The 24,415-nt window shown below is 43.3% G+C and overlaps 1 protein-coding gene across 2 annotated transcripts; it reads left to right on the plus strand.

Moving 5' to 3' along the window:
• Window positions 1-126: 126 nt before the first annotated feature.
• cstpp1 (centriolar satellite-associated tubulin polyglutamylase complex regulator 1) lies at window positions 127-24,409 on the plus strand. Of its 2 annotated transcripts, XM_062461526.1 has the most exons (9): window positions 127-430; window positions 1,109-1,211; window positions 20,276-20,406; window positions 20,628-20,712; window positions 20,807-20,892; window positions 21,338-21,533; window positions 21,773-21,882; window positions 23,700-23,763; window positions 23,896-24,408. In XM_062461526.1, the coding sequence occupies exons 1-9, from the start codon at window positions 376-378 to the stop codon at window positions 24,059-24,061; spliced, it is 996 nt and encodes a 331-aa protein (XP_062317510.1). In that variant the 5' UTR covers window positions 127-375; the 3' UTR covers window positions 24,062-24,408. The 2 variants fall into 2 exon arrangements, with proteins under 2 accessions (XP_062317510.1, XP_062317511.1); XM_062461527.1 differs by lacking the exon at window positions 23,700-23,763 and having other exon boundaries at window positions 128-430; window positions 23,896-24,409.
• The last annotated feature ends 6 nt before the right edge of the window (window positions 24,410-24,415 follow it).

The following is a 24,415-nucleotide window of genomic DNA, read 5'->3' on the forward strand; positions in this document are numbered from 1 at the left end:
ATTAAACAGTTACTTATTTGTATTTTATGAATATGTTGGTTTGAGAGAGTAACAGTTAATTAAATAATGAGTGTGTGTATGTATGTGTGTGTGGGTAGTGCATAGAGGATTTTTAAAACATTGTGCTGGTGGTGCGGTTGTTGTTTATTTTGCGTCTTCTCCAGTAAAGGGAAACCCGCCCGCATAGGATACGCTGGTTTACAAAACAGGGTTACCCGTACGAGTTAGCATCTACTGTAACCATGGAAGCTTAATGTGAAGTCGACTGCAAAATGGTAGCTAGCTCTAGCTAGAGCTAGGTACTATAGAATTGAAGTAACACCAGATAGCTAGCTAGCTCCAGAAACGTATGATTTTTAAAATACCTATACTAATATGTGCACGAAAATGAATCGATTCAATCCGGCTCTTTCAGTGGACGAATACCTTGGTAAGTGTGTACTAGACCAGATGTTCGTATGGTGTTGATATGATGAGTTAATGCTAGTGTACTAACGTTAGTACTGTACTTCCAGGTAGCACTAGACTAGCTGCAGAAAGAGCCAAAGTATAAAGCTACAAGCGGAATATATTTAGCCTAGGCACAAATGCAAGCTTAACCAGCCAGTCAGTCAATTTAAGCCTCGAAGCAGCTCCGCTGTATGGAAGTTTATTAGACTCTTTATTCAAATGGAAATTCAATGCGCAAAGTGGCAATGCAATCCGCAAGTCAAATGGAAAACAAGTTGTCAAATGGCAATTCAATGTGCAAATGACAATGCAATCCGCAATTCAGTTTGTATTATTTTGAATAATGACAATGCATTTGTCAAATGGCAATTGCAATGGCAATTTGCATATTTAATTGCCATTTGACAAATACATTTTCATTTCAATATGAAATGCAATACAATAAGCGTTCATTCAAATTTGTATTCAAAATAATACAAACTGAATTGCGGATTACATTGTCATTTGCGCCTTCAATTACCATTTGACAAATGCATTTCTATTTGAATAATAAACTAACGCTGTGCTTGAGTTTCAACGTTATTTTTTAAACCTTGTGGTTCGCCCATATACATTCCCCGCCTTTAACCTCTTCATCTTTCCAATTCCATCCATGCAGGCGAGACGAATGTGCTTTTCTACCTAAATGATGCAGTGACTCAACTACTGGAACACAAGGAGGAATACATCCAGTTTGGCGTGGTTCGGTACTTTGCTGAGTAGTAAGTCAGCTTTAGGATTTTGCTGAAGTACAGTTGCCACAGCAAGGCATTAGGTGAATTAATATGGGGCAGTTAACTAGCAAGTGCAGCAAACCATACAAAGAACCAAATTGCAACCAAGACTTATGTATAAACGTTGCGTACGCACGAAAAGCTTGCTTACGCTGGTTTTCATGCACACGGTGTGATGTATAAAAATCCACTTTACGTGAGAATGTGCGGGCCGTCACGGAAACTTTTGAGCAGACGTGAGAATGTGCGGCAAGGCCGTAGCCATGGAGTCAACCAAGGCCGTAATCATAATACATATTGGGGGGGACACTGTACACCCCCCCCCCCCCCAATATTCAAATCTGGTCAAAATGTCCCCCCCGAACAGCGTACGTGGTTGACTGTCCAACGTCATATTTTTCTATTTTGCAACCCGTGTTGACAAACGCAAAATAGGGCCGTAATATCGTTTTGTCACTTTAGTAAGTCGAACACACATTTAATTATAACGGCTTGTTTTTGGTTGTTTCGGTTTTTTTTAAATAATGAAATAACCATATAACACAAATGGTATAACGAGCCATTAATCGTTGTTTTGATTATTCCATATCCTTTATGCTGATATCTGCAAAAGATGAAAAATAGGCTCGTAATATCGATTTGACCATTTCGGAAGTCAGAACCAGATGATGGGGAAATGCGTGGTTTCCGTTGTTTTGTTTTATTTTGGAATAACGGAATAACCATATAACACAAATGGTATTACGAGCCATTTTTCGTTTGTTTGATTATTCCATATCCTTTATGCTGGTATCTGCAAAAAATGAAAAATAGCCTCGTAATATCGTTTTGTCCATTTTGGATGTCAGAACCAGATTATGGGGAAAGGCTTGGTTTCCGTTGTTTTGTTTCATTTTGGAATTCCGGAATATCCATATAACACAAACGGTATAACGAGCCATTTACTCATTTGTTTGATCGGCCGTATTATGCATACTGGCACAAGTGAAAAAGAGAGAGAGGGGGAGAAATGTGAAACTATTGGGTGTGTTATTACTTGCGAACAGCAGAGGGCAGCAACGACCCATCCATCCATCATCTTCCGCTTGCTGGGGGTCGGGTCGCGGGGGCAGCAACCTAAGCAGGGAGGCCCAGACTTTCCTCTCCCCGGCCACTTCCACCAGCTCTTCCTGGGGGACCCCGAGGCGTTCCCAGGCCAGCCGAGAGACATAGTCCCTCCAGCGTGTCCTGGGTCTTCCCCGGGGCCTCTTCCCAGTGGGACGTGCCCAGAACACCTCAACAGGGAGGCGTCCAGGAGGCATCCTTATCAGATGCCCGAGCCACCTCAACTGGCCCCTCTCGACGCGGAGGAGCAGCGGTTCTACTCTGAGCCCCTCCCGGATGACCGAGCTTCTCACCCTATATCTAAGGGAGAGCCCGGACACCCTGCGGAGAAAACTCATTTCGGCCGCTTGTATTCGCGATCTCGTTTTTTCGGTCACTACCCACAGTTCGTGACCATAGGTGAGGGTAGGAACGTAGATCGACTGGTAAATAGAGAGCTTCGCCTTTCGACTCAGCTCCTTCTTCACCACGACGGACCGATGCAGAGCCCGCATCACTGCGGACGCCGCACCGATCCGCCTGTCGATCTCGCGCTCCATCCTTCCCTCACTCGTGAACAAGACCCAGAGATACTTGAACTCCTCCGCTTGGGACAAGATCTCCTCCCCGACCCGGAGATTGCATTCCACCTTTTTCCGGTCGATAACCATCGCCTCAGATTTGGAGGTGCTGATTCCCATCCCAGCCGCTTCGCATTCGGTTGCGGCCCGATGAAGCCAACAGGACCACATCATCCGCAAAAAGCAGCGACCCGATCCTGAGGTCACCGGACCCCCTCAACGCCCTGGCTGCGCCTAGAAATTCTGTCCAGCAGCAACGACTAGCTTTTAATTTTTTTCCCCTGTGATCTGCAGGCCTACAATCTTGACGACATGGCAGCAGGTTCTTTAGTAGAAGACACACACACAAAACTGAAGGCACATGTTGACCGCGTTTGCTAGTTGCTACTTAGTTAATAAATCTTTGATGAACCCAAGTTTCTTTAATATATATTAAGTTTCTTTAATATATGTTAGAAACATTACAAGACGGCGCTCCAGTGTGTGTTCAAACAAGGCCAAAAGTGCCAGACGGTATCAATCACACCCGTGCAAGTAACAGTCCACGCCCCAACCCTCCCTCCCCCCACCTAAATGACGCTTTCAGTTCTGTTGTACGTCTTAATGAAGTGCATTGAGGCAATCATAGTAAGAAAGTTGAGGTCATGTGGGCTACCTTTGCAGTTTACATAGACACACAACTGACAGAGGCACTGTTGTGGATACTTTTTTCAAAGTTCTGATCATATTCCAAATTCAACTTCTTCAAAGTCCAAAAACAGCACGGAGCAGCAACAAGAGGGTTCCCAGGAAAATCTGATTTCCCTTTTGTCTGTGCTTCACCTTTTATATCCAACAAATTACACCCCTGAACTTTTAAAACAGATCTATTGGCCTACTACAATTGTAAATATCCTATGACTTCTGCTCCAATTGGGCCTTGATGCAATGCCATAGAATAGTTTCTGCTGTTTCTGCCACGTTTTTGGGGACTAACCAGGGACCAAACCAGTAACTTGTGCCCAGTTCCTCTATTCTGCCCTACTACATGTGTTTTCCAACACCAGTTGCAATCAACCCTGGGTTATAGCCCTTCACCATTGCATGGTGCCATTCATTCTTCACAGGTCACACCCATCAAGTCAAAGTGAATAGTAACTGGTCCAACTCCATGTCCAAGCCCATGGTATCTGTGGAGGAATACAGTCGTCACACTTGTCAAACCCTCCCCACACAAGTCCAATGACTTAATAACTTTCGTGTAGGCCCATACTATAGCAGTTTGCAGACATACAACACAGATGACACTCAAGAGATTGAATTAGAGATACTGGTAATGGGAGGGTGTTGCACTTTTCTGCTTCTCTTTTCTGTGTTCAAACAAGGCCAAAAGTGCCAGACGGTATCAGTTGAAAAAGACAATCACACCCGTGCAAGAAACCTTCCCCAACCCTCCCTCCCCCCACCTAAATTACTTGAGGTCAGTTGAGGTCATGTGTCATGGGAGTCAGATGGCTGAGCGGTGAGGGAGTCGGGCTAGTAATCTGAAGGTTGCCAGTTCGATTCCCGGCCGTGTCAATCGACGTTGTGTCCTTGGGCAAGGCACTTCACCTGATGAAGAAAGTGTTTTGTCCGTCTCTTCATAAACGGAGTGACTAAGTTCAGTTGAGTTCTGGATTTTAATAAGTATTATCAATCTGCAGATTGGGAGAGAAAACCAGACCTCTGACAATAAATGACCACACAACACCAGGCTTAGGTCTCAATCATGTCTCTCTCAGCTCTGAAAGCCGGAGGACCATCTTTTATAGGGCACAGGAATGTAAACATAGATAGTGACAGTCAGGCAGTAATGACGTTACAACAGTCTCAGAGGAAGAGATTCACAGCTCCCAACACATGACCACTCAGACTAGAGAGATCATAGTTGGCGCTCTCCTTGTAGTCATGACCAAGGACGTTTACCCAGTACTTTCTCCTGATCACGAACATCTATTAACCCTGACACATAGACACCATCTACTCTTATTAATAGCAAGCTTACATGAGAACATACTAACTAGTATCCAATGACTAGTTATATTGATTAGTGAATAATGTAAGCACACCGGAAATCGCAATTTCTTCCACAGTCCCCCCCTTTTGACGTTTAACGTCAACACAACAACCATTCATCAACTGTTTATCTGGGGCCTGCTGTAGTGCCTTACATTTCACAAGTTTCATACCATTTAAAAACCTTAACAATCAAACAATACAGTATCTGTAACTACTCAGCACAGCATACATGATTATAGGATTTGAAGAAATATTAGGTAGTACCCAATCACAGGTGAAAAGGTACAAAATCATTGAAGTGAATAGCTTTTTGCTTAGTTTATCAATAGTTCTAGAAACATAGGAATATTTCTCTGCTGGACATACCCACTGGTCATGCTCTCGTGAGCTCAACACATCAGGGTATAGGTCAAACACTGTTCATTAAATTCAGAGTATTTCAAACAGTATAAAAAGTAATAAAGTAACCATCTTTAATTATTGTTAACTGATCTGTGGTCAAGGACAGATCTATTCACATTGCATACAGCATTGTATATCAGTTGGAAAATAGAAGGAGGCAAATGGCCAGCTTTATTACATTGGCAAAATAGTCACTTGGTACTTGAGATTACATATCAGACATTTCAGTCATTCCCAGGGCAATAAAGTTATCATCAGTCTTGCTTGCTTTTGTCTGTGGCTTGATTTGGGCTACCATAATCTTACTGGCAGCCTTACGAAAACCTACTGCACAGCACTGTACACAGCAGGCAGTACACATCTTCCAAGCGCAAACCACAATCAGCACAACAACGATTAACATGCCCAATCCAGTGATTCCTATTTGAATGATAGTCGAAAAAGAAACCCCGAACAGAGGAGGTCAGTCAGCACAATTCCTAGCTTCAGGTTCCCCCCAAAGCTGACATTATGTTTTAATGTAAGCAGCCATACTTGTGATATTAGCAGATTCATCGTGGATAAAAGTACAACAGTCATGACCTATCACAGCACAGCTACCTCCCTGAGCTGACAACAGATAATCCAGTGCCATACGGTTCTGGAGCACTACCTGCCTCATGGCCTTCATCTCAGACGCAACTGCAGTTAAGGCGTCGGCTGTCTCATTACCAATGGACTCCAACCCTACTGCTAAGCTCCTAATATCTCTAAAGGCAGTGATAACACCATACACATGGAGAATGGCAACTGAAAATGTGAAAAGTGACTGAGTACTATTGAATCCACGTGATGTGATCCCAGCTTCTTAGCATCTGCATTAATAATACTTCTCTTGTGGCGGTGCCACCAATGTTTGGGAAAGGGGTGCAGGGGCAACCCATCTACAGGTCTGAGGGCTCCTACAATAAACCCAAGGTAACACGTTCCTGACCAGACGGCCGGCAGGAAATAATAAGCACTCTTAACACATACCCACATGGTGCCATTGTTAGCTGCACGACGAGACCAAAATGGTGATGCCCTTATACTTACAGGTCCATCTGCAACAGGCAAATCATGCAACAGGCTGTTAGCATACATACCACAGTGTGGTATGTATGTATTTTTACCAAATACCTTCCCATAATTATTTAAACATTTAATCAAACATATACTACATCTTCTGTAGTATGCTAAAAGTGTAGGAATAGCATAGTCAGCAACATCAGGAATTTATGTCACCCGCTCAAATGGTATACAGGACAAGTAACATTGAACTCAGATACAATTGAACTTACAAATCATCCAGTAGAGTGTGAGCATACATAGAAACCGTATCCTTGCATGTATTTTTTCACTCTCACTGTACCACTATGCCATACACAAAACAATGCAGGTGGGGCATATTCAAGAGATGACTGACTTGTTCGACAGAACAGTCACATTTGTTACATCCAACCCTACACAAGGCCACTTCTTGACCTTACACATATCAGCCATTGACAGAGGGACAGATATCCCTGGATAACCTCCAGAATGCTTGGGACTCTAACCACAAACCCTGCAAGGTCTGTCCCCTCTAATGCTGCGTCCAGTCATTTTTTCCCGTCCACGGAAAGGTGTTGTTGCACAGATTGTTCTTCATGTGTGCTTTATGATGAATCTCAATGTTCACATCAGTATAATTGGGAGCGTGCAATAGTGACTCTCGGTGTGGCTCATGTATGCGATGTCTGTGGACTCGTGCGTCCAGTATCAGTAAATGTCTGTCAGGTGTGTGCGTCAGTATGTCTGGATCTCATCTCTCATCGTAGCTCCGGCAGCGGCCTCGGTTTCCTTGAAACAGCCGAGGGCCTCCACCACAGTATCCTCTCGTCCCCTTTCTGGGTGCTGTCATCTGCTTCATGTAGAGGCCGGAGGAAGACTGAAAGTGTCTTCCCCTCTCCAGGCTCCTCTCTCTGGTTTCCCGTCTGGGTGCTGTCATCTGCTTCATGAATCACACATGGGGGAGAGAGGCATGGTAGCAACAGCAGCCCCTCTCTGGCTTTCTCCTCATGTGACTCACCTTTCGAGGTCTTCAACACCTCCGGGTGGGTGCTCTTTGGGACCTCCTTCTCAGCGCCCCTGGATTGGAGTGCTGGATGGCGGGATCCTGGTTTGGCTCAAATCGGTCAGCTGGACTGGAGCCTGCTCCCGGATCAGCCGCTGCAAACGGGTCTCCACCCCCCTTGGTGTACTCCTGGAGGAGTAACCCAGTGGGGATGAGACAAATGACAAGTTGGAGCAGGCACCATTTGGGGGTGCACCTGCTCCTCCACCGGCCCCTGGCTCTCCGTTGGGACCCTCCACCGTGTTGTTCGGTGGAGGGGCCATTTTGCACTCCGTTGCATGAATCCATGTCGGACGACCTTCCACTTTTACAGCTGTGTGAGTCACCAAGAGAAAACCAGGTATGGACCGGTCCATCTTGGTGAGAGGGCAGTCCTCCGTTTGTGCACTTTCACATAGTCTCCCGGTTGATAGGGATGACATGGCTCCCCAGCGGGCAGCTTTCACCGGTGAATGCACAACCCTGGTTGCTCTAGTTAGGGCAAAACAAAAGTTTAACATTGTATCATCCATCTGGTGGATATCCATCTGTTTCAATGATAGTGGGGGAGAGACAGGCAATTTCATTGGTCTCCCTAAAACTATCTTGTGTGGGGAAAGTCCATTCCTCCTCTGGGCACATGGCCATATGAGCTAGTGGGAGTGCATCAGGCCATTTTAGGCCAGTCTCTTCACATATCTTGGCTAGTTTGTTTTTCAAAGTTCCATTTTGCCTCTCCACTGCCCCTGCAGACTGTGGGTGGTAGGGACAGTGAAAATGCTGGTTGATCTGGAGCGCTTTACAAAGTTCCTGAACAATTTGACCCGTGAAATGTGAACCTCTATCACTGGACAGTCTTGTGAGGATCCCATATCTACAGATCACATCTCTAATAATAAGAATCTTGGCTATCGTGGTAGAATCAACTTTCCGACATGGGTAGGCTTCTACCCATTTCGAGATCATGTCAACAATTACAAGTACATACTCAAAATTACAACACTTGTTGTTGTACAACATTTTGTAAATTAATAAAAGGACCACTTGGTGGTGGGTGGGCTCTTCTCTTTGGTCCCTTTTCGGGATTATGCTGCTGGTAAATATGACACTGAGCACAATGTTGCTAAGCCTTTGTGGAAAAAAACAGGTGCAAACCAATCTGTATTTACTATTGAGACCATACCCCCCTTGCTCGTATGGGCACATCCGTGCGCCATGCGAGCCAACCAAGGGAACAATGCACATGGAATCTTTCGCACAGCCAACAGATAACCAATCATCCCTCTCAGTGTTATCAGCAGCGGCTCAAAGGTCCGCCACAACATGAAGAGAGGGAGTGCGTGTTTCCGGTTGCTGAGACACAAACAAATAGAGACCTGGGACACATCAGAGGAGTTGGCCGCAGCCTTTGCTGCTAAATCAGCTCTAGCATTTCCTCTTGAAACATCATCTGTATTGTTAGTATGAGCCTCACACTTAGTAACAATAGCTAGCTTTCTCTGTAGTAGTATTGCAGACAACAAATTATCAATCATCTTTCCATTCTTGATTGCTCCACCTGAGGAGTTAATGAAACCTCTTTCTCGCCATATGGCACCAAAATCGTAAGTAACTCCAAATCCATACCTTGAGTCAGTGTGAATATTTACGACCTTGCCTTCTGACAAACAACATGCCCTTGTCAAAGCAAAACTCTGCCTGCTGTGCAGTGCATTGTGGAGACAGTTTACCAGATTTGAATGTCTCACTGTCCGTGCAGACCGCATATCCGGAGTTTAGAGAGCCATCCCATTCTCGGGACAAAGATCCATCTACGTACAACACAAGTTCAGCATTATCCATAGGTTTGTCAAACATATCAGGTCTGGGTGTTAGCACTTTATCGACAACCATCTCACTGTCATGTGGTTCACCATCATCAGGGTTGGGCAACAATGAAGCTGGATTCAATGGGGAGCATCTATGGATTGTAATGTTACTTTTAGTCAACAATTACAGTTCATACTTTGTAGCTCTAGTGGCTGACAGGTGTTGAGTTTTGGTGCGTAACAGAAAAGCACTTACTGCATGAGGAACCATCACTGCCAAGGGCGACCCCAGCACTATATCTGAAGTTGCTTACACACATGTTGCCGCAGCACAGACTGCTCGTAAGCACGGGGGGAAACCTGCTGCCACAGTATCTAAAGAAGAACTCACATAGGCAATAGGCCTCTTAAGATTACCATACTGCTGGGTCAGTACACCCTGGTGTAGTCTGGCAGACCGAGAGCTGGCGCCTGGGCCCAGGCCTGCTTGAGAGATACAAATGATTTATCAGCTTCAGTTTTCCACAACAAATGAGTATCAGTCTCCTTCCTTAAGTCAAGGATAGGTCTAGCCAACACAGCATAATCAAGGATCTACTAACGACAATACCCGGCTGAACCTAGAAAAAGACTTGAGTTGTTTTGGTGTTCTAGGCTTCGGTATCCATCGGATGGCCTCCACTCTATCAGGCGTCAATAGATGCTCTGTACCTTTGAGTGTATGGCCCAGATACTTGACCTCCTAAGACCATAACTGCAGTTTTGCCTTTGAGGCCTTGTGGCCCTTCTCAGCCAGTGCCTGTAGCACAGCAATAGTGTCCTGTTGGCAGGAGGCAAGATTCTTAGAACATATCAAAAAGGTCATTAATATACTGCACCAGAGTAGAGCCGGCTGCTAAGGTGACATCCTGGAGGTCCTCTCGTAATGCTTGACTAAACAACGTAGGTGATTCGGTGTACCCCTGTGGTAGAACTGAAATGTATAGTGGACCTGGCGAAACGTGAATGCAAACAGATACTGGCTCTCTTCTGCAATGGTAACAGAAAAGAAAGCAAACAATAGTCATTCACAGAGCTAGAAAGTAACAGGGTTACTTGCTAAGTATCGTAACAGGGTTAGGCACAACAGGATGTATAACACAGGCATTACCTGCTTATAAACCCATAATAAACTTCCAAGTATTTTATTAGCATTAAAGGATCAAATTGACCTAAAGTCTACCTATGACTCCTTGTTTCAACAAAGCATTAATAACTGGGACAATACCTTTCCCTACTTCTCTATTACTAGCATACTGAGGTACGGTTCTCAAGAGTCGTACTACAAACAATGATAACAACTGGGGTAGCATTCTTAATGCGCCCAATATGATAAGCGTGTGTGGACCACAGTAGCTCAGGCCCAGCTTCTAGCAAGGCCACATCTGCGGTCGCTAAAATCTCTGCATTCCACTGCTGGGGGATGTGTATGGGATTGCTAGGCCAAGTGTTCTTTATCCTAAGGAATAGATAAGAAAAAGTCAGTAGTGCATTTCATTTCGGTTCAGTTTGCACAACAAATTCCTTTCCAACAGATTTACTTGTTACTTACTTTTACATAGTTGAAAGAAATACATGTTCATCTATCAAAGATCCATCTATCCACCCATAAGAGCTAACTGACAGTTGTGTCCACAGGAACCCCAGAAACTACCACTATCATCTCATTGATTTGGGTACTGTATACTGTTGAACTGGCTAACCTAGTAGCTCTGGGTCTTACTTGAAAAAAGAGAAGCTCTCTGCCTCCCGTATTCTTGATTATTATTATTTTTAGAGGACTCTAACCTCAAGGATTTGAACCTATTTTTTTCTTTACTTTAGAGGACTCTAACCTCAGGGACTCTAACCCTATTTTTTAGAGGACTCTAACCTCAATGATTTGAACCTATTTTTTTTATTTTTTTTGAAAAAAATGTACATATATTATTCTCTGTAAGACATTCATTTGCAATGTCATTAATTTCTCAACTTTCTTTCCTGCATTCTCCTGCATCAATGTACAATTATGTTTGACATAATCCATAATCATATCAACAGTTTTTGTTCTCCCAATTTAGAACCTGTTTCTTAACTTCTACCTGGAGTTCAGGAAGCGATCCACATATGAACACATGATAAAGTGGCATGGGGATGCAGCTGCTGTAAAACCAGAATGTTTTTTTGTTTTTTTTTCAAAAAAAGAAAATCCTAGTAAGTCTTTCCAGATCATCTGTAGGATCCTCATCTTTTCTGTTTGCGATCATACACTTTGCTCCAGTCAAGCAACACCCCTCCAGTATTACTGCCATTAAACACCATCAGAAACCTATGCTTTAAGTTTTCTCAACATACCGGTCTGGAGTTCACCCTCTAAGCCTTGATTCAAATCAATAAAAGTAGGTATGTTGGCATTGATAGCTATATTTGCAAATCTCTTAGAAATGTTGCTGAGTCCTCTCATGTCAGGAAATCCCTTTCCTAGCTCCCTCAGCTCAGTCACTGACCATGGGCGATAAAGGTACATAGGCTGTCATACATCAGGACCTGGATATGCACACATAGGGTTCATTGATACCTGGGGGTTCAACTGACAGGCCTTCCTGGTTAACCTCACCCATCATGTTTTGCTGTGATATAAACCTTCTCTTGTAGGTTCTGTTCTGGCTGCACCTGACCCGCTGCTTCCCCTAATAATGCATTTTCCCTGTCTCTGGCTCTCCTCTGCATAGCCACAGCTATAGCAACAACATCATCTTCATTGTAGGTAAATAGGCTACAAATCTTTGGTAGACTCTCTTGTTTCCCTTGAGAATTAGCGCTACCTTCAGCCTGTTTCACAACTACTGACTTCTCACAATTAGTTTTGGCACTGTTAGTCTGTTCAAGCAACTTCATGTTAACATGTTCGAGCAATGTCTTGAGTTCCCTCACTTTATGACTTTGTTCAGTCTGATCATCTTTTCTCTGTCTCAAGACGCTCCGGGTCATTTCTTGCTTCTCTATCAGAATCCGTTTTAGCTTGATCTGATTGTATTTTCTCAAGATAGACAATGCCACGTCGTCTCGTAGCTTCAGTTAACCATATCATAAACATTGGCCAGCTGACAAATTGTTTACACGTCCGACTTGTTTCCTTGTCTTTCAAAACCGCTTTTAAACTCTCCTATATATATATTTTTTTTTACATCAAACGTTCACTCCAGCGGAAAACAATGTCTCGGGTCATGATTAATCCACGCATGCCATCTCTCAATGCTTGACACTGCTTGAATTCCATGTAAATCAAATCATATATCGGGCTGGACTAACAACGTCTCTATCGCTCCTGTACTGGAAGCTAGATTACCCATACTGAATTACAAAGTATCTGTAACGAATCTCATAACGGTAGGCTCTTATGATTTACTGCAGCAAGAATCACACAGCACTTTAGAATATAGTCACAAAATCACATGGCACTATAAAACAGTCGCACAATCTCATAGCACTGTAAAACGGTCACAATATTGAAGAATAAAAGAACTACAATATCATGTGGTAGTGAACTACAAATATGGCCTTTTTCAAGCCAAACTATCCTCGCCCTCCGGCGCTCGATCATGGGACGCGCCTACAAAGACCCAACTCTTTGGGAACGCGCATACAATAATTTCCTCAACTCCATAAGTAACAAAATAACCACAATTCGTGCTTAAAAGGGACGAGTTAATTCATAAACTGCCAGTCTATATCTTTCCCTTAGTATTTGATTGTGTCCCTCGCTGATAATTAAATGCCAAGCTTGTCAGTTAAAAGCCTAACTGCCCCTTTACCACTTTACCCTTAAAAGTTGGTCTCTCGCATAAAGCCTGTGACCCTGATACATTATGACCGCCCACCTACTGTGCTTGGTCTTAAGAAAAGCCCAAAACAAAACTTAATACAGTTACAATTCAAACCAAAATAAAAGTCCCACTAAGATCTCTGTTCAAAAGAGAAAAGCCCAACACAAAACTTAATACAGTTACAATTCAACTTAATACAATTCAAACCAACATAAGATGTCTGTTCAACTAAAGTTTTCAGCTGTAAACGTGCATTTTAAAAGAAACACATACCTTTCCTTGTTTGGTTCACCCCTGGTCTGCATCTGTAAAACCATACTCTCTGTTATCAGATCCTTTTCCCCAGATCAAGAGTATGGGACATATTCTCTTAACAGATCCTTTGCCTCAGATCAAGAACACAGATTGTTTTACATACTTTTTCAATACTTCACACGACCAGAGTTCTTGTACGCTATCAGAGTTTGCCAACTCTGACCAAGACAAAGTAAAAATAGCAAGTCAATTAATGACCCAAATTTACTAAACCAAAACTCTAATATTATCTTCCTCCTGTTGAGGCCTAGCAGACTCTGGTCTGCTAAGACCAGGCTCCCAACTGAACGTCACAATAAAAGGTTCTTAAATTGTTTACGTTACCAGCATCGCAGAGGGACAGCAGGCGCACCAAGCATAAAGCAGTCCGTGAATGGGGTTTTGGAAAAGGATCCCCTTACCATTTAGTTTTGTGCACCACGGGTTCTGCTTTATACTGGTGCTGCCGTGGGTCTCTCCTGGATCTGGTTCTGCAATCCTGCTGCTCGACAACGCCAATTGATGAAGAAAGTGTTTTGTCCGTCTCTTCATAAACGGAGTGACTAAGTTCAGTTGAGTTCTGGATTTTAATAAGTATTATCAATCTGCAGATTGGGAGAGAAAACCAGACCTCTGACAATAAATGACCACACAACACCAGGCTTAGGTCTCAATCATGTCTCTCTCAGCTCTGAAAGCCGGAGGACCATCTTTTATAGGGCACAGGAATGTAAACATAGATAGTGACAGTCAGGCAGTAATGACGTTACAACAGTCTCAGAGGAAGAGATTCACAGCTCCCAACACATGACCACTCAGACTAGAGAGATCATAGTTGGCGCTCTCCTTGTAGTCATGACCAAGGACGTTTACCCAGTACTTTCTCCTGATCACGAACATCTATTAACCCTGACACATAGACACCATCTACTCTTATTAATAGCAAGCTTACATGAGAACATACTAACTAGTATCCAATGACTAGTTATATTGATTAGTGAATAATGTAAGCACACCGGAAATCGCAATTTCTTCCACACACCCTAGTTGCTTCGGGGGGAATGTCCCTGTACTTACTGTAAGTCGCTCTGGATAAGAGCGTCTGCTAAATGACTAAATGTAAATGTAAATGTGTGCTACCTTTGCAGTTTACATAGACACACAACTGACACTGTTGTGGATACTTTTCTGTTCTGATCATATTCTATGTCCAAATTCAACTTCTTCAAAATCCAAAAACAGCACGGAGCAGCAACGAGAGGGTTCCCCGGAAAATCTGATTTCCTTTGTCTGTGTTGCATCTTTTATATCCAACAAATTACACCCCTGAACTTTAATGAAGTGCATCGAGGCAATCATTGAGCAAATCTTCCCTTTTTATTTATAAAAAAACATAATATTATTTTCTCATGTAACTTTTATTCAGTTTGGATTAAATGTAGAGTTAACTTGACCCAAAACATTACATTTAAATCTATTCAATTTTGCAAAAGGCCATTGTAGGGACAATACAATTGTTGTCCTTACATCCATCAATGTACAACACGTTTTAGCCTACATCAATGCATTCATACCCTGTGACACACAATTTAAAAATTCTCCTTTGAAAGAAAATTTTGGTTCTGCTTGTGACGATTTGTATATCAGCCTACACTTCTGTGCTTAAAGTTAGTATACTAGCTTTAGGGGGGGGGGGGGGGGGGGCAGCAGTTACATTGGGGCCAGAGGTTCTGTTAGAGGGGCCAGTTACATTAAACATTATTGTTGTCATATAGTTTTCTTCACTGCAGTGCAGGCATTAACAGGCAAAAGCAGTGGCACCCCCAGAAATGTTTTATAGGAGTGGCCAGATGGGGCCACTGAAATCCTGGGGTGGCTTTCCAAAATCACAAGCCATAACTGAATTTCAGCAATTGTATTATGCTGTTGTAGTATATAGGTTAGTTGAAAACAGCAGCGGACTGGGGAAGGGTGACAGGATCTGAGTGTGGAGATACGTGGATTTATATGCCGGAATGTTTTATATACAGTACACAGTCATCTTTTGTGCAGGATACAGAGATAATAGAATATAGAGATTTGTTTAAACAATTGGAAAGCGTGAGAAGGTAAAGAAGTGAGTGGAGAAAAGAGAAGCAGAAAAGTGCAACACCCTCCCATTACCATTATCTCTAATTCACTCTCTTGAGTCTCATCTGTGTTGTATGTCTGCAAACTGCTATAGTATGGGCCTACACGAAAGTTATTAAGTCATTGGACTTGTGTGGGGAGGGTTTGACAAGTGTGATGACTGTATTCCTCCACAGATACCATGGGCTTGGACATGGAGTTGGACCAGTTACTATTCACTTTGACTTGATGGGTGTGACCTGTGAAGAATGAATGGCACCATGCAATGGTGAAGGGCTATAACCCAGGGTTGATTGCAACTGGTGTTGGAAAACACATGTAGTAGGGCAGAATAGAGGGACTGGGCAACGGGTGCTGGTGTAGAAAGTCCCCAAAAACTGTGCAGAATGGGCAGAAAATATTAGATGACATTGTATCGAGGCCCAATTGGAGAAGAAGCCATAGGATATTTACAATTGTAGTAGGCCATTAGATCTGTTTTAAAAGTTCAGGGGTGTAATTTGTTGGATATGAAGCCCCCACCCTCCACTCCAGAGACAGTTGGTGACAGAGAGGCGCAGACATTAATACAGATCCCCCCTTTCTGAATAAAGTTCGACTGATCTGATTTGTTGATTTCTGTTGCTATGAAAACCAGTTTAGCCAAGCTAACTAACATTGTTTTTAGCTAGCTTGCATTACCATTCAATAGCTAACAAAACATTAGTAAAAATAGCTTGGTAATCGAGCAGAACTTGTTAATGCAGGAGACTCAGAGACCTTAGCGCGTCACTAGCATCTCGTCATATCACGCAGTCGGAGCACAGCTAGATAATCAGCTGTCAGCGCTCTTGAGTATGCAGTGCGGTATGTCAAAAAACGCAAAGACTTGTGGAAAATAGTTCGGTTACAACGACCATGCGAGGGATTTCAGTTGTTGTCTTCGTTCAGTTAGATGTTTGTAATGTTATTGTTTGTTATTTAATATAATCTTGTTGGTCACCCTGAGTGTGCATGTCGTGTAGTTTAATCGGAAAAGAGAGTCGGCGATCGTACAATCAGAGGCTATACTCGCAAGGAGCTGGACGTGGGCTGTACCCTATGAGGGGCCGTGAGGGACATTATTCAGAATACCCTCACACACACAACTGAAAAGCTATACACTCACACACACACAACTGAAATGCTCTCACACACACTACTGAAAAGCTCTCACACACACTACCGAAAAGCTCTCACACACACTACTGAAATGCTCTCACACACACTACTGAAAAGCTCTCACACACACTACTGAAAAGCTCTCACATACACATATGAAATGCTCTCACACACACTACTGAAAAGCTATACGCTCACACACACTACTGAAATGCTCTCACACACACTACTGAAATGCTCTCACACACACTACTGAAATGCTCTCACACACACTACTGAAATGCTCTCACACACACTACTGAAAAGCTCTCACACACATATGAAAAGCTCTCTCACACACTACTGAAATGCTCTCACACACACTACTGAAAATCTCTCACACATACTAGTGAAATGTGCTCATATACACAACTGAAATGCTCTTGCATAATATTGTGGAATATAACAGTTCAGTGGTGAATACGAGGAAGTCCACACTAGGAAGTGTAATGGTTGTATTTATCGATCTTCTGAATTAAACCATGACCAGAGATTCCTTGGTGTTGCACCTGGCGCCAGCCACTTTATTTGCCGCCCTACACAATACTACTTCCTGACAACCACGGTAGCCTAGTAATGACATTCAGTACATGACAGGAAGTGCATGTGCTTTTACTGGATTTGAAGTAGTACTTCAACTACAATGCATGTTCACCTGATCCTCTTTGTTTTTCACGTCCAAACTTTATTTTTTGAGGTGAGAGGCAATGAAGAGGATATAGTACGTTTTTTTACTAGTGCTCTGCAATGCATTGAGTCATTGCAAAGTGAGGAGTCCAACAATTTCGGTCAGGAGAGGCTTTATAGAGAGCTTGGTGATCATACACAACTCTATCTGCATTTCTTGCTGTGTCCAGATATGATCATGATGATAGTGATGTGAGTAATCTACTAGGATCATTGTATAGATGCTTTCGCAACTTGCTTTATGAACATGAGGCCAGACAGGGATCCAGTGATGTGACCAATTTGATACCCCCAACAATCTTGACTGGCCATCCAGGTTGGCCCCGATACAGCATAGCCGCCATACATTAATTGTAGAATAAGGTGAACATTTGTAAAGTTGTAGACTTTATATATATTTTTTTATATTACTTTGGAGATCTACGTACCCTAGCTACTTTACCAATATTCACCCTATATTAAACTTAACTACACAATGTTGGTAACGAACAGCCTTTACATGTGGTTACCCTGATGAAAACGAATGAAAATAAACGGATTGATCTGTTGAGCTGGCATGCCCGTATTTGTTTTGTTTGTTTGAGAGAAACGCGAGTTGTCACGCGTTGCACACAACACACACGCGTTCAGACACAGCCTACCGAGAGAGAACCCCCAAGTCGATTTCTAAAATCAGCGAGAAATTCAAGGAGATGGACGACATCAAATTAATTCTCGAAGTTAAAAGCATAGGGAGTCGTATGACCCCCAGCAACAATTTTACAAGGACAACGTGGGCTAGATAAGGATCAATGCTGGGATATAGCCAATGCCATGTTTAAGTACCATGTCAGCGTAAAGGAAAGCTCAGAGTAGCTGAAAGGCTTGGTGACCGGCGCGGAGAAATGCACGCTGGAGTGAACAGCTTTTGCTCAGTCGTAGCCGATCGTAGCCGGTCGTGGCGCTGCGCGGCGCTTCCAGGTGCTTCGCAGCCAGTGTGTCCCAGGCGTTAGACAGCGTTCTGATTGTCTCTGCTGAGGCCAATATGTTGAGTAACGCCGTTGCTTCGGCTAAATTGCTTGAAGGCTGTTGAGCACATGGTTGAGCTGACATCCTTGTGCACCTTACGTTTCATCTGAGGCACCTTACGTTTCATCTGAGACACCTTCCGTTTCAACTGAAACACCTTCCGTTTCAACTGAAACACCTTCCGTTTTAACTGAAATTTTCATGTGTGTATGGGAGCTTTTCATATGTGTGTGTGTGAGAGCTTTTCATACGTGTGTATGAGAGCTTTTCATATGTGTGTGTGAGAGCTTTTCGGTAGTGTGTGTGAGAGCATTTCAGTAGTGTGTGTGAGAGCTTTTCAGTAGTGTGTATGAGCGTATAGCTTTTCAGTAGTGTGTGTGAGAGATTTTCAGTAGTGTGTGTGAGAGCATTTCAGTAGTGTGTATGAGAGCTTTTCAGTAGTGTGTGTGTGAGCGTATAGCTTTTCAGTAGTGTGTGTGAGAGCTTTTCAGTAGTGTGTGTGAGAGATTTTCAGTAGTGTGTGTGAGAGCTTTTCATACGTGTGTATGAGAGCTTTTCATATGTGTGTGTGAGAGCTTTTCAGTAGTGTGTGTGAGAGCATTTCAGTTGTGTGTGTGAGAGGAGGGTATTCTGAATAATGTCTCTCACGGCCCCTCATAGTACCCTAGCCAGTTGCCTATGAAACTATTCTTGAGATCTACTCAAGAAGAAAATGAATATCCGTGGTTTTCAAGCCACCTTTGAGAAAGTTTGAAAACAGTGTTGCGGATGATATGTATTGATTGTGGGAGGTAGTTTTTGGACTACATCAAAACCTCATGCGGCTGCTGCAGCATTTCTGCTTTGGCATGACCTGCGCTGGGAGAGAGGGAAACAGCATGGATGGGGATAGTGTGCGGGCAGATGTGTCTTTATATAGGGTGAAATGGAATGAGAAATACAATACAAAATGTCTGAAAGGGGTGTATTTATGTAAGTGTCCACATTGGTTGAAATGTCAACCGTTTCTTAACCTTTGTCCCAAAGCTGACCAAAGCTCATACTCTGCCCTTTCTACTCATACAATCTCAACAGTTGGTGTGTAGAAGAGAGGATAGAGAGACTGACTTGTGACGTTATGCTCATGAGTTCAAATCCCCATTCAGCCTATTGTTGTTGGCCAAACATGAAGTAGTTTTGCTCTCTTGTTGTCCAACTCTCCATCTTCAACAGTGTACATGTTTATAATATTTTGCGGAGGAACCCGCATCGCTGCTTGCAGCTATATTTGTATTTGTAATGCACTTTATATTTAGCTAAATCTCAAGTGCTACAGGTTAAAAAAAAGAAAGGCCGCAAATAGTGACAGTTTTCCACTCCGCCGACTTTCTTTTGTTGCTAATATCTGATGACAGGCCTCCAAACAGGACACATTTCTCGCCTCCAACTCTGTTGTAAGAACCTCGATCTCACAGTCTGTGAAATGTTTATTTTTTGCGTTTAGACATTTTAATTCAGACAAAGATATGACCTCATGAGCGCATTTATAGTCCATCTGCATATTAATTTATGGGAGGAGGCAAGGGGGGGTCAGTGGCTCGTTCACGTGCGGTCAATCTCACGTTGATTGTGATTTATAAAGGAAAGGTGCACAGGACCTGGCGTACGACCGGTTTTATGCATGTGAATATTTCTGTGCGTAGGTACTTTTCAAGTTTTTGCCGTACGCCATCTTCTGGTATGAAAGCTGCGCAATGTTTTATACATGAGGCCCCTGGTCTTTCAGAACCCATCCTTGCTTCTTCACTTTGGCAATATAAAAGGGTGTTGAATAACAAAGTTCCAGATTTGCTTTCTTTGCTCTTTCTGTAAGAATGTGAGAATGTGGTTGTGTTTCCTCTGTGCCCAGCTTTAGCAGTGTGAAGAATGGCAACCATGTCCTCTTCAGGGAGTACAGCTACATCAAGGCCACACCTCACAACAGGGCCTCCTTCATCCGAGTCTTCTGGAGGTGCTACAGGCAGATTGGGAAGAATGGAGGTAGGCCTAATGTCTGTCCGTCAATCCATTTGTCCATATGTCTGTCTGTCTGTCAGTCTGTTCATCCATCTGTCTATCCTCTCTGTGCCTGTGTGGTTCAGCATATGATTATGATTTGTTTCTGCACATGAATGTATGTCTGCATGTGTTCATCTTAGTACTAATTTCCATTTTCTGATATTCTATTCTATTATGTACTGGGTGTTTCCCTACTTTCCCAGACCTCCTGGCCATGCTAGAGTATAGTTCCCTGCTGCAGCTCCTCTGTCCAGACTTCCCACTGGAGATGGTTCAGAATGCAGCCAGGTCAGTTGTGGTATTTGTCTTATTACCTCATGAACATATTAGGATAATTACCGTAGTCGTCGCTCATATTCCTTGATATAATCCGTTCTACTAGGATTGTTCTGATGGAAGATGCCATGGACTGCCTGCTGTCCTTTTCCGACTTCCTCTACTCATTCCAACTGCAGTTCTACTTTGAGGGTAAGCCACCATTTCTAGGGATTCTTGCTTGTCCCAAATAAATCCCTTGTCCCTATTTACCTGTGGATATCTAAAGGTATTGAATACATCATTACTGTAGTGGCAAAATTTCATGTCCAAATTCTTGTCGTTAATCCTCACCACTTACTCATGTGTGTCGGTTGAAAGTTTTGTTCTGACGCATATCTGTGGCTAGCTTGCAATTTCTTTCGTTAGTTGTGCAAAGTTGAACTACTCACAAGACTCAGATGCCTGACCTTTGATGTATTTTATTTTCTTCATCTTTAACAGAATCTCCACGCTTGCAGCAGTTATAACACAATTTCAAAATAAAATAATAATTGCAAACTTCAATATTATATTATAATTTGGCTCCTACAATTACTATTCACCCCTGAAAGGGCAGATCCCCTGATAGATACATACATGTACCTTCCATTTACAGAGTTCCTGGAGAGTGTTTCCATGATCTACCAGGACCTGCTGTCAGGCAAAAGCCCCAACACAGTCATCGTTCCCACCTCCACCTCAGTGGAGCAGCTCCACCCGGTGGCGGCTGAGGAGGACGACACCCAGGAGGGGGTGGACTCCTGTCTGTTTGGGGATTGCATAGAGGGCCTCTGTGAGAGGTTCAAACACAGGTAACAACAGTGTAATATTTGTAAGGTTTTTCACCCCCGTCACAGACACTAGCCCAACTCACTATACCTGTATGGTAATCTGAGGGGTATAGACACATGGTAGCTTTGTGACCAACTGGCTCTAACTCCAATGCTGTTAGTGTTACTCCCACCCCTGATAGGTTGGGACTGGTAGGTGACTAGTGTTGGGTGTGTAACCAAAGAGTCTTGAGTTGTGGAACTTGTGTGCTCCTGTCCAGCCACCCCTCCACCCCAGCCATCAGAGAGGTCCTGGAGCAGAGCCAGAAAGTCTCATTCTACAGCTTCCTCATGGCTCTGGCAAGGCATGAAGGCATCAACCAGGATATTGGTAAGACATCATACATACTATAGCTAGATATTTACTGAGTGTCTGATGTTTATCAATCTTATGACTAAGCCATGTTTGGGGTGTGAAACTTGTCTTATATTTGTCATAAGCTGCGTTTCCACTACAGGAATTTTTCTCCCTAACTGAGGGTGCAAAAAGCAGTAACCAAATAAGAAGTACTTCCCAAAATACATTATACTCCCCACTTTTGCTGGTGAGGCTTGCAGAACTGAACATTTATGATTGGTTGAGTGCTTGCAGTAGCATTACATTTTTAAAACACATTTTCAAGCTCCAATTTAACATTCTGCGGCCGCACATTTGAACAACATGGAGAACAGAAGAACATGCGATAGATCAACAAGTCTGAAACAGTGCTGAGAGAAGCTAAAGCAAGCTTTAGCTAAAGCAAGATTATAAGAAAGTCAAGGACTACACAAATAGAAGTGTCTCTGGCTGGTGGACCAACTGGTGGTTTGACTTCTTTGATACAGTGAGATGCGTACAATAGCGTACTCATTTACCTAATCTTCTGAGGAAAGTTCTTGTGGTAGAAATACGACTAACAATGGGCTGAAGGAACCTTTTAGTTCCTTTAAAAGTATTTCTGAGGAGGACAAGTTCTGGGGCTTCATGTATAAACGTTGCGTACACACAAAAACTTGCGTACGCCGGTTTTCACGCACACGGTGTGATGTATAAAGATTTACTTGACGTGAGAATGTGCGGGCCGTCACGGAAACTTTTGAGCAGACGTGAGAATGTGCGGACCGTCCGCAAAGTCTTGTCTGGCTCTGCGAATTCTAACTGAAAAGTGCCGAAACTCACCAAACATTACAAAATAAAGTTTCCACTACTACGTTTATGACATTGACTATTCAAAAAACATAAAAATAAAAGTTTGATCATTAATGTGGATGATCACATCAAAATGCCAAAACCCCAAACGGGAAATGCTATATAGCCTTCTGTTTAATCCGCCACCACTTAATAACTTCTGTTAAACTTGAGGGTGTCAAACGAACGACAAAATCACTCAGGAAATGCATGTCACGCTAACCCTATAGCTGCCATGTTGTTACGATGCGCCACCACTCGTTTCTTCATTTAAAGTTTTACATCGGACCATTTCTTCTTCATTTCTGCCATGGTCCGGTTCTCTGAACCTACATCATTTATGGCCCTATAATAATAATAATGATTTTATTTGTAATGCACTTTATATTTAGCTAAATCTCAAAGTGCTACAGGTTAAAAACAAGAAAGGGCGCAAATAGTGACAGTTTTCCACTCCGCCGACTTTCTTTTGTCCGTAATACCTGATGGCAGGCCGACAAACAGGACACATTTTCTCGCCTCCACCTCTGTTGTCAGAACCTCGAGCTCACTGTCTATTAAATAACGTTCATTTTTGGTGCGGCGTTTATTCGAGGGCGGCGTTTATTCGAAGAAATACGGTAATTCAGACAAAGAAATGACCTCAGGAGCGCATTTATAGTCCGTCTGCATATTCATTTATGGGAGGAGGCAAGGCGGGGTCAGTGGGTCGTTCACGTGCGGTCAATCTCACGTTGATTGTGATTTATAAAGGAAAGGTGCGCAGGACCTGGCGTACGACCGGTTTTATACATGTGAATATTTCTGTGCGTAGGTACTTTTTGAGTTTTGGCCGTACGCCATCTTCTGGTATGAAAGCTGCGCAATCCTTTATACATGAGGCCCCTGGTGAGTTGAGGTGGAAAGGCGGCTTTAGTGGATGTGAGATGTTTTTATCATACTATTCAGTGTTGATAATTAGACCTGATGTTTTTACCCAGGCGCTCTGCCCAACAAGGCTGAGCTGCTCATTGACCCAGAAATGGACCAGGAGGTGGAGAAGCTGTGAGTCTTCTGGGACGCAGCATGCTCTAGTCCTCTATCTACCCAGACATGTTATACTGGATTGTATTTATAGAGGGGTTTTCCAGAGGCAATTTACAAAGTAATTTACTAGCCTTAACCCTAACCCTCCAGGATCTCCCAGGTCGCCATCAGCCCCACGTCCAACAGCAGCAGCAGTGCTCCAGGGCTGAAGGAGCCCCCCAGGAAGGCTTCCCCTCGCAAGTCCCTGCACCACCGCAAGAGGATTGAGATGGAGAGCGATGGCTCCACAGAGGAGACTGACTCCTCAGAGAACTGACCCCCGACTCCCTCAACCCTGGACCTCCTCCGCCTTTGACCTTGTCCCACCTCTGACCTCTACCAATCCCTGTCCCCACCCCTGACCTGCTGTACCTTAGACCCCTCTGCTGAACCCTAACTTCTAACCTAGACCTATAGACCAAGAGCGTGCTAAGTCACACACTCACTGGGTATTTTGCTGTGGCCTACAGTCACACAAATCATCTGTAGAGCATGACTACTGTCTGGAGCTGGTAATGTATCCTGTAGAGAGAAACCAGATAAAAACTCTGTAGAAAAAATGCAGTTAATGTGATTGTAAATAAGAATATTAGCTATCTTATTCCAGCTGTCTGTGTAAATAAAAAATAAA

The sequence above is a fragment of the Osmerus eperlanus genome, chromosome 5 (assembly GCF_963692335.1).
Source record: "Osmerus eperlanus chromosome 5, fOsmEpe2.1, whole genome shotgun sequence".
NCBI classification, from domain to species: domain Eukaryota; kingdom Metazoa; phylum Chordata; class Actinopteri; order Osmeriformes; family Osmeridae; genus Osmerus; species Osmerus eperlanus.